General features: G+C 39.5%; 1 protein-coding gene across 1 annotated transcript in view; it reads right to left on the reverse strand.

Moving 5' to 3' along the window:
• Nucleotides 1-298: 298 nt before the first annotated feature.
• Nucleotides 299-10,562, reverse strand: part of LOC118599989 (GTPase IMAP family member 8-like) — a 15,656-nt gene continuing 5,392 nt past the window's right edge. The window contains exon 2 of the mRNA XM_036216496.1: nucleotides 299-3,929. Coding sequence (XP_036072389.1) covers nucleotides 2,362-3,929 — 1,568 coding nt within the window. The 3' untranslated portion in view covers nucleotides 299-2,361. The remainder of the gene's footprint in view (nucleotides 3,930-10,562) is intronic.

A 10,562-nucleotide genomic window follows, 5' to 3' on the forward strand; every position in this document is an offset into this window, starting at 1 on the left:
AGATTGTCATAATTTTGTCTTTCCATCCATCCATCTTCTTGACCGCTTCTTCCCTTTCGGGGTCGCGGGGGTGCCGGAGCCTATCCCGACTACTGAAGGGCGAAGGCGGGGTTCACCCTGGACAGGTCGCCAGTCTGTCTCAGGGCCTCAATCACACACATTCACTCTCACATTCACACCTAGGGGCAATTTAGAGTCACCAATGAACCTATGAAGCATGTTTTTGGACGGTGGGAGGAAGCCGGAGTCCCCGGTGAAAACCCACGCATGCACGGGGAGAACATGCAAACTCCACACAGAAAGGTCGCAGCCGGGATTCGAACCGGGGCCTTCTCGCTGTGAGGTGAGAGCGCTAACCACTTGCGCCACCGTGCAGCCCATAATTTTGTCTTTTTCAACCAAAATTCAGGGTGGTCGGCAGGATCGGGTGGGTATTTCCAAGCAATTTTATATGAATAAAACAGACAAACCTCTGCTTTGAGTCAGTGTTTCCTCCTCTTCCTGTCCTTTCCTTTTTTCCTCAACAACAGCAACACCACACCCCCCTCTCCTCCCCATGACCCAGGGGAGCGGTGCTGCACTACAGAGTTGTTTATTACATCACACTTTTGAGTTACTTTATTTACATTATTAATTATTATTACATTATTAATACATTATTAATTTTAACATTTTTCACATTGATTAACAGGTGCGATGAACTTCTTAACAAAAAAAGAAAAAAGTTAATATATAATCATTGTGATTTGGCCCCCCCTCCAACAAATGGTACCTTAGGCAGCCCCTTAGGTTGCCTATGCCCAGGGCCTGATCAACAGAGTACATCAATGAACTGTTGCAAAGAGGGGACAAGTAATACATCTACTTTTCTTGGAACTCCAGCTGGACTTTTTGTCCAGCAAGACGCTGGATCCGCTCCTTCTCCTGGTAGTGGTGAATCTGATCGATAAACATGGTCGTCCTCCAACCAGAGGCACTGGAGCTGCGGCTCGGTGGGCTCTATCCACAACCGGCTGCTTCTCCAGACCTTCAGGACCACTTTTTGTTGGGTTTCCCTGCTGGGTTCCCCCAGGCATCCCCAAAATACAGAAGTTGCACCATCTCCTTGTGTTTTGCCAGTCATCCGTTTCTTTAGATCATTTTTTTCAATTGATTGCTTAGCTCCACATAACGTGATTCCATGGCTACCAAGTGAGTGTCCACGCTGTTCAGGCCTTCCTCGGGATAATGTAGTTTGTCATTCGTCAACAGCAACTTTGATGGAGGATGTCAGGTCATCTGCTCTGTTATGTTGCATCACTGGTTTGTTCTCTTGGTTTAGTCATGCTTGAGTTTATTTAGTAAATGTTTGTTTCCGCCACCAAACATGGCCTCCTGCATGTGGGTCCTTCATCCACCAGCCCTGACAATGTCACAATTTTCACAAAGTAAAAATCTAATTATTTCAACACGTTTTTTTGTTTCGCAAAAATTGTTCAACCGCAATGCATTGTGGTCTATATTCGCTAATGTAGTGAGTATGGATGAATAGTAGTCTTTTACAAAGACTTTTGGAAAATTTCTAGTGCACTTGATTTTGTAATAGTAGATTCTGACAACACTAGAAAATGGCAAACACACTATATAAGTTTAGGGAAAGAATTTGGACATAGCCTTGGAGTGTGCTCTCATCAATAGCAGTTTTGCTAGCGGCCTCCAGGTTGTTACCCTGCGCTCCTTTAGCTGACGGTTTGGGAGGTATTTTTCCGTGAGGGATTCAGCAAAAAAAGTCAACATTGTTCAATAAGAACAGTTTTCCAGGGCCATCAAAAATAGAAAAATTGGATTGCAAACCAAACAATAAAGAATTAATATGGAAAAAAGTGGGACCTCATGGCTCGCACACGTACTCCATCACGCGCCCTTTGTGGTCTCTGGAATAAACCTTAATTAAACTCTGAATAAGTAGTTACATCATGATGAAGAACATGTGAGCATTGAAGATTCTGTGACTATCAGAAATCATTAAAAATACAAATATGAATAATATGTGAAGATTACTGTTAAAGCTAAAGCAAAATCAGCATTAATATCACTGACATGTTTGTCTAAACATAACCTAATGTTTTTATTTGTTTGAACTTAAAAACACAGAATAAAAGATCTAGTGGATATTTTATGGTTTAAGACTAAGGAGGCAGATAATCAGGATTCTGCTGAAAGCCAAGTTTATAAAGTTTAATATTTTATATGATCATATATTGACGTGATTGCTGATCATAATCATTCTGGATTTTTCCAAACACATTCAGAGTCTCTGATCTGATTGATTATTTTCTTTAGAAGAATGTCTGGAAGATGTAGAAAGAATGGACTGAACTTTCACTGAACACAACAGGAAGATGCTACAAACTTCATCGCAGTAAAATCATTCTTCTCTTCAGCTCTTTTTCTGGCTTCTTTCTCAAACTTCTTCTGGAGTCTCTCTTTTTCTTCCTTATATTTCCTTTCTCTTTCTTCTTGCTCTTTCTTAACATTTTCATTCATTTCTTTAAGTTTCCGATCACTTTCCTGTTGTAGTTTATTCATCTCTTCTTCCTTTTTTCTTTTCATTTCTTGCATTTCTTCATGTTTTCTGGCTTCTTCCTCCATCTTCTTCTGGAGTTTCTCTGTTTCTTCCTTATATTTCTTTTCTCTTTCTTCTTGATCTTTCTGTTGTTGTTCGCGCTCTTTCTTAAGATTTTCATTCATTTCTTTAAGTTTCAGTTCAGTTTCCTGTTGTAGTTTTTTCATCGTTTCTTCCATTTTTCTTTTCATTTCTTGCATTTCATATTTTCTGGCTTCTTCCTCCATCTTCTTCTGGAGTTTCTCTGTTTCTTCTTTCTTCTTCTTTTCTCTTTCTTCTTGTTCTTTCTGTTGTTTCTGCTCTTTCTTAATATTTTCATTCATTTCTTTAAGTTTCAGTTCAGTTTCCTGTTGTAGTTTTTTCATCTCTTCTTCCTTTTTTCTTTTCATTTCTTGCATTTCTTCATGTTTTCTGGCTTCTTCCTCCATCTTCTTCTGGAGTTTCTCTGTTTCTTCCTTATATTTCTTTTCTCTTTCTTCTTGTTCTTTCTGTTGTTGTTTTTGTTCTCTCTTAATATTTTCATTAATTTCTTTAAGTTTCAGTTCACTTTCCTGTTGTACTTTTTTCATCTCTTCTTCCATTTTTCTTTTCGTTTCCTGCATTTCTTCTTCATGTTTTCTTTTAAGCTCCTCCTTTTCTTTCCTGATTTCTTCTTCTTTCTCCTTCAGGTTTCTCTCCATTTCTCTCTGAATCGCTGCTTCAGCTTCTTCCAGCATCTCATTACTGAAGCAGCTGCCTCCATTGTTCTTCACCATTGAGTCGATCTTTGTTATCAGCTCCCTCACCTGTTGTTGGTTGTTTTCATCAAGGTTATTGAACACATGGTATCTTCCTCCACAGTCTCTGATCAGATTCTGCAATTCACTTGTACCCTTTTTGATAAAATCTTCAATTCTTTTACGATGACGTTGTAGTTCATCTCCTCTTGTGAAGAGAATGATGGTGAACTGTTGAGATTTTTCTCCAAAATTTTCCTTGATGAGTTTCAGTGTTTCCATTTCTTCTTTTGTAAATCGTCCGATCGGGATCACCAGCAGGAAGACATGCGGTCCTGGAGCCAGCAGACTGATGCATTTCACCATCTCTTCATTAACCTCTTTGTTTGAAAGATTTGTGTCAAACAGACCAGGAGTGTCCACCACAAAAACTGGACGACCGTCCACTTCACCCTGAGCTTTATGACAAACTCTGGTGACTGAAGTTTGACTTGATTCAGCTTCAAACTCTTCTCTTCCCAGGATGGTGTTTCCTGAAGAACTCTTTCCAATGCCGGTCTTCCCAATCAGAACAATCCTCAGACTCTCTGGACTCTGTTCTTCATTACCTGAAACATCAAACGTGTTGTTTGAGAACTGCAGCCATGTGATATTTTATATTAAAAAAAAATAGTAGACAATTAACTTTAGAGATTCATGTAAATACGTTATTTTGATTAAATACCAGCAGTTGATTTTTCTATGTTGTTAAATAATATAAGCAGAAGAAAAAAAGTAATGTCATTTGGTCTGTTCCTTCTTGCATTATTGTATTGGTTCATTTGTAAATTCCTCTAAATGAGCAAACTTTTCCACTCGTGGGCCACAATTGCTTCTAAAATTTGGTAGAGAGGCCGGACCACATATACACTGCTCACAAAAATTAAAGGAACACTTTTTTATTGGGCCTGGCATGAATTGAATTAAACCTGTCTGATAATTTTCTGGTTGTTTAAGCAGCTGAGGGCCTCGTTAATCAATTTCAGCTGTTTTGGTGTTTTATCTGTAGTTCATTCAAACATGTTAATTTATACATAATGTTATATGTTACAGTTCACAATTGACAATGGGTATGCTATGTCTTATATCTATGTTTGAAAGGTGGCAAGCAGAAGCATTGCTTATTGAAGCCTGCCCCATAATTCATTATAATAGATGATTACATTACGGACAACTTTTAACAATAATCATAAGTTAAGGTTCATTACTATTTTTTTTTTTCAAAAGAAAGTACACTTTACCTATAATAATAACAATAATATTTATACAACACATTCAAACACGTTTTTTTTCTTTCATTAAACAAGGTATTTTATCTAATTTTTAATATATATTTAATACATATTATTTTACAATTCAGGAATTCTTGTATTTTTCCCATGTTATACATTTATAACTTTTTTTAAACAAGTATATATTACTGCATTGTTTTTGTTCCAAACCCAAATTGTTTTCACAGTTTTACTCCACATACTGACACACAGAATTCTCTCCTTTTTGTGCGTATTAAAGGTTGTTTAAATGTTCCTGTTCTACGTAATTTATTGGAATCGTCTCTCAGTATAAATAGTTTTTGAAGATTATATGATATACATTATTATATGCTTAATAAGATCATGCAATTTTAGTTATTTGAACTCCTACTTTGTGAATAATCCTAACTGCTCATTTTTGTAACATGTATAGTGGGTGTACTGAGATTTGGTAATTATTTGCCCATACTTCAGTATAGTATGTAAGGTAAGGAAGAATTAATGAGCAATACAATGTACGAAGAGTGTTTTGATCAAGATTATATTTACATTTATTTATTATTGACAGATTTTTTTGAAACTTTCATTTTTAGGTGTCTTATGTGTGATTTCCAAGATAGTTTTGAGTCAATTATTAATCCTAAAAATGTGTTTTCCTGAACCTCTTCTATTGGCACTCAATTTATATTTATTTGTTGATTGGAATTTTCTTTATAATTGCCAAATATTATAACTTTTGTTTTGCTTAAGTTTAATGATAATTTGTTGCTATCAAGACATTTTTTTATAGTTTGCAGTTCCTCATTAATGTTACTAATTAGCTTATCATAACTATCATTACTTTAAAATATATTTGTGTCATCTGCATATCACAAGCTTTAATAAGTTTGATGCTTTAAATATGTCGTTAATGTACAGGCTAAATAATTTAAGTCCCAATACAGAGCCCTGAGGGACCCCACATGTGATGCTGAGGTTGGAAGATTTGTTATGAGCTATGGTGACGTATTGAGTTCTTCCAGTTAAATAGCTTTGTACCCATTTCCCTGCCATTCCTCTAATTTATCCAGAAAAATTTTATGGTTTATTGTATCTAATGCTTTTTTGAAGTCTATAAATATTCCTGCTAAATATTTTTTATCATCCAAAGCTTTTGCGATATCTTGTGTCATGGCGCCGCCGGGTCAGGTGTGCTGCCGGTCTACTGCTCTGTTTGAACGTGAGTGTGAAAGAAAAGACAATATAACCCGAAAGATTGTCTACAGGAGAACTGAACTTTTGAGTCTAAAGAAAAGCAAGGCTGGAATAAGGCATAATATCCCGAAAGATTTGAGAAGACGATACAGAGGGACCCGTACAGGAGCAAAGAGAAAAGCAAAGGCCATCGCCAAAAAACAACGCAGCCGGAGATATAAACTGCCAGTGCCTTCAGTGATCATGGGGAACGTAAATGCCTTGACAAATAAGACTGATGAACTCCTCGGGTTGGTCAGTAGTCAATGGATCTATCGTGAGTGCTGTCGTCTCATGTTAACGGAGACTTGGCTAACAGCTAGCATACCCGACACCAATGTGGAACTGTGTTTTCCCTGGTGCGCGCCGACAGAGACATCGCGGCGAGCGGCAAAAGTAAAGGAGGGGGCCTCATATTGTTTATCAACAATAAGTGGTGCAACCCAGGACATTTCACCGTAAGAAAGACCATATGCTGCAGAGACTGTGAGCTTTTAGCAGTTAGCATCCGGCCGTATTACCTACCTCGGGAGTTTACGAACGTCCTGGCTGTCTGTGTTTACATCCCGGCCAGAGCGCACGCAGAGGCAGCGATTGAAGCAGTGGTAAACACGGTTTCGGAGCTGGAAACACAGCACCCACAGGCTCTCGTGATCATCTCAGGGGACTTCAATCACGTCTCCCTGGATGCCCCGCTATCAACAATGCATCAGTACGTGAACTGTCCCACTCGCAGCGACAGGACGATTGATTTGTTGTACGCTAATATCAAAGATGCCTATCAAGCCACGCCCCTCCCTGCCCTCGGCAAATCAGATCACATTTTGATTTCCTTACAGCCCACATATACACCTTTAGTGAAGAGGCAGCCTGCAACAACAAGGAGTGTGAGGAGGTGGACACCTGAGGCTGAGGAGGAGCTCAGAAACTGCTTTGGAAGCACAGACTGGAGCGTCCTGCTGGACCCCCATGGAGAGGACATTGAAGGAGCATCTCAATGCATAACGGACTATAATGAACTTTTGCAAGGATTCTGTTGTGCCCACAAAAACAGTCCATTGTTATGCAAATAACAAACCCTGGATAACAAGGAGAGTGAAAGTGATTTCAGGATCAGGACGAAATTAAAAGGGTGCAGATAGAACAGAGGAGCTGCCTGAAGGATGCAAAAAACACCTATAAGGACAGAGTGGAGAAGAAACTGGAGAACAATAACGTCAGGGAGTGTGGGAAGGAAGGAAAACAATCACAGGGTGCAACAAGACGACAAAGGTAGTGGGGGAAAGTGCTGAAAAAGCCAATGAACTGAATACCTATTTTAATAGGTTTGACATTTCATCTGACACCCCCCCCCCACTTCCAACAGCAGCCTGGTCTGCAACACACCCATCACCTTGCCCGTCCCACTGCCTGTCCTCACCCCTCAGCCAGAGGAGGGCCCAGCTCCTCAGGCTGCTCCTTCCTCCATCAGCTATGATCCGTCTCTTCTAGTGTCCTCTCCATGTGATCCACGCCCTCCACCTGCAGACTGTGTTTCCCACCACATCACAGATCATCTGGTGAGGAGGGAACTGCAGAGACTGAACATGAGGAGACCACCAGGTCCAGACATAGTGTGTCCCAGACTCCTGAAAACGTGTGCAAACGAGCTTGGGGCTCCTCTTCAGCATCTGTTTAACCTCAGCCTGGACTTGGGACAAGTGCCATCTCTGTGGAAGACCTCATGCATCGTTCCTCTCCCCAAAGTCAAGCATGCAAAGGAGAACAAAGTGCCTGTAGCACTAACTTCACACGTGATGAAGACCTTTGAGAGGTTGGTGCTGCAGCAGCTGAAGCCACAGGTGCAGCATGTCCAAGATCCACTGCAGTTCGCCTACAGGGAGAGAGTGGGGGTGGAGGACGCTGTCCTCTACCTGCTACACCGTACCCTCTCACACCTGGAGGAAGGAGGTGGTGCAGTGAGAATTCTGTTCTTTGATTTCTCCTGCGCCTTTAACACCATTCATCCTCACCTTTCTGCAGGAAAAGCTCATCAAGATGGCTGTACCACCACCCTTGGTTTCTTGGATCATGGACTACCTCACCAACAGGCTGCAATACGTCCACATAGGGGGATCGGTCTCCAGTACCCTCAGCTGCAGTGTCGGGGCACCGCAGGGGACAGTGCTGTCTCCTCTTCTCTTCTCTCTGTATACATCTGATTTCCGCTACAACACCCCGACCTGCCACTTACAGAAGTTCTCAGACGATACAGCTGTTGTGGCCCACATCAAAGGAGTAGAGGACAGCGAGTACAGGCGGCTGGTGGAGGACTTTGTGGACTGGTGCAGGGAGAACCAGCTGCAGCTGAATGTCCAGAAGACCAAGGAGATGGTTCTGGACTTCAGGAGGAAAGCTTCAACACCTCAGCTGCTGCACTTAGAGGGAGACAGCGTGGAGAGGGTACAGACCTACAAATACCTGGGGTCATGTTGGACCACAAGCTGGACTGGACCGCCAACACAGATCAACTCTTCAAGAAGAGTCAGTCCAGGCTGTACTTTCTCCGGAGGCTGCGCTCGTTCAACATCTGCACTAAGCTGCTGTAGATGTTCTACCAGTCTGTGGTGGCGAGCGCTCTCCTCTATGCTGCTGTGTGCTGGTACAGCACCAGCAAGTAGAACATCTTCCGGCTCAACAAAATCATCAAGAGGGTGAGCTCTGTGGTGGGACTGAAGCTGGCTCCTGTGGAGGAGGTGGCAGAGCAGAGAACTCTGGCCGTCTTCAGGTCCATCATGAGGCCTTCACCAGCAGGAGGAGCACATTCAGCAGCAGACTGCTGTCCAAGCGCTGCTCCACGGACAGATTGAAGAACTCTTTTGTTCCTCGCGCTATCCGGCAATACAACTCTTTGGCTGAGCATCTGAGGAGCCTTTAATTATTTTAATCCACTAATTTTTAATCTATTTAATCTATTGATATTTAACTATTTATTCCCGTAATTTTAATTTAGTTTTTAATCCTTTAATTTTGTTTTTAAATCTACGACTCCTGTTGTTTTTATTGTGCTTTATGTGTGCATGTTTTTATGATGGTCAGTGGATGACCACAATTACATTTCCTAAGGGATTATTAAAGACCCCATCCATCCATCCGTCTGTCCGTCCGTCCGTCCATCCATCTATCTATCAACAGCATCAATTACAGCCATTGAGGTGGTTCGTTTTGCTCTGAAGCCATATTGGCTTTCATTGATTAGTGAATGCTTATCAATAATTGTTTCTAAGCGAGAGACAAATAGTTTCTCGAGAATCTTAGAGAACTGTGGCAATAATGAAATTGGTATATAATTAGCATATGAGTTTTCATTGTTGTTTTTGTAGATTGGTATTACTTTGGCTATTTTCATTTTATTGGGGACACGGCCTGTCTCAAATGATAGATTACAGATATAAGCTAAAGGTTTTGAATAAGGTTAATAACCTGTGTCACCAGTGACATGTCTATGTCGTGGTAATCAGTTGACAGTTTGTTTTTACACTTATTGACAATATTTATGAATTCTTGCTCTGTAGTAGCAGTAAGGAACACTGAGTGTGGATTGATTTCTATTTTATTGTTGAATTGGTTAATATCCTCATCTGGTATTTCTGCTGCTAGATCTGAGCCTACATTCACAAATAATTTATTTAAGTTATTAACAACTGTATTTATATTTTGTCTATCCCTGTTTGTACTATGAGAACAGTCAGGATATACTATTTTTGCAGTCCTATTTTTAATCTGGGTATTTAAAACATCCCAAGTTCCTTTTGTATTATTCCTGTTTTTATTTAATATATTATCATAATACAGTTTTTTACTTTTTTTAATTACATCTGTTAACTTGTTTTTATATATTTTGTATCTCTCTTTTGATTCTTTCGGTTTGAGTTTAATAAAAGTTTTGTAAAGAGCATTTTTTTTCTGCAAGCATTCAAAATCCCCTTAGTGAGCCAGGGATTAACAGAATCTTTGTTTTTCTTAGTCATTTTTTTAATTGGACAGTTGTTAATGAACAAAGATATGAATATTTCTATGAAGTTATTGTATGCTTTATCATTCTCTACTTGCTCATATACTGAGTTCCAGTTCTGTAAATATAGACTGTTCTTAAGTGCAGTAATTGTTTCCTCATTTTTTACTCTTTTATATACATGTGTTTTTGATTTGCTGGCTGTATTAAATTTACTGTCAAAAATTGTGAATATTGGTAAGTGATCAGTGATATCACTTATGAACAAACCACTGGTTATGTGATTTGTCATGGTATTTAAAAAATTTATCAATAATTTTAGCACTATGAGTTGTAATTCTAGTAGGTTTGGTAATTGTTGGGTAAAAAGACATGCTGTACATTGTATGGATAAATAAATCAGTATTTTTTTGTTTAGATGGATTCAATAGATGTGTCTTAAAGTCACCACATATGAACATGGGTTTGTTTGCTTCTTGAAACATTAAGATCTGCACTGGGTGGTCTGTAAATACAGTTTATGATTATGTTTTTTTTCTTTTTGTTGAATATTTCCACAGTCATGCATTCCATTACATTATCTATTGAAATTGACATGTGTTTTATTACTTTAAATCTAATTTATTTATGTATATTGTTCATGGAATTAACAACAGGTGCACTTCAGTGGCAACAATTAGAAAACCCTCCAAACAGGACTGGTGTTACATGTGGAGGTCATT

This window comes from Oryzias melastigma, linkage group LG17 (assembly GCF_002922805.2).
Source record: "Oryzias melastigma strain HK-1 linkage group LG17, ASM292280v2, whole genome shotgun sequence".
NCBI lineage: Eukaryota > Metazoa > Chordata > Actinopteri > Beloniformes > Adrianichthyidae > Oryzias > Oryzias melastigma.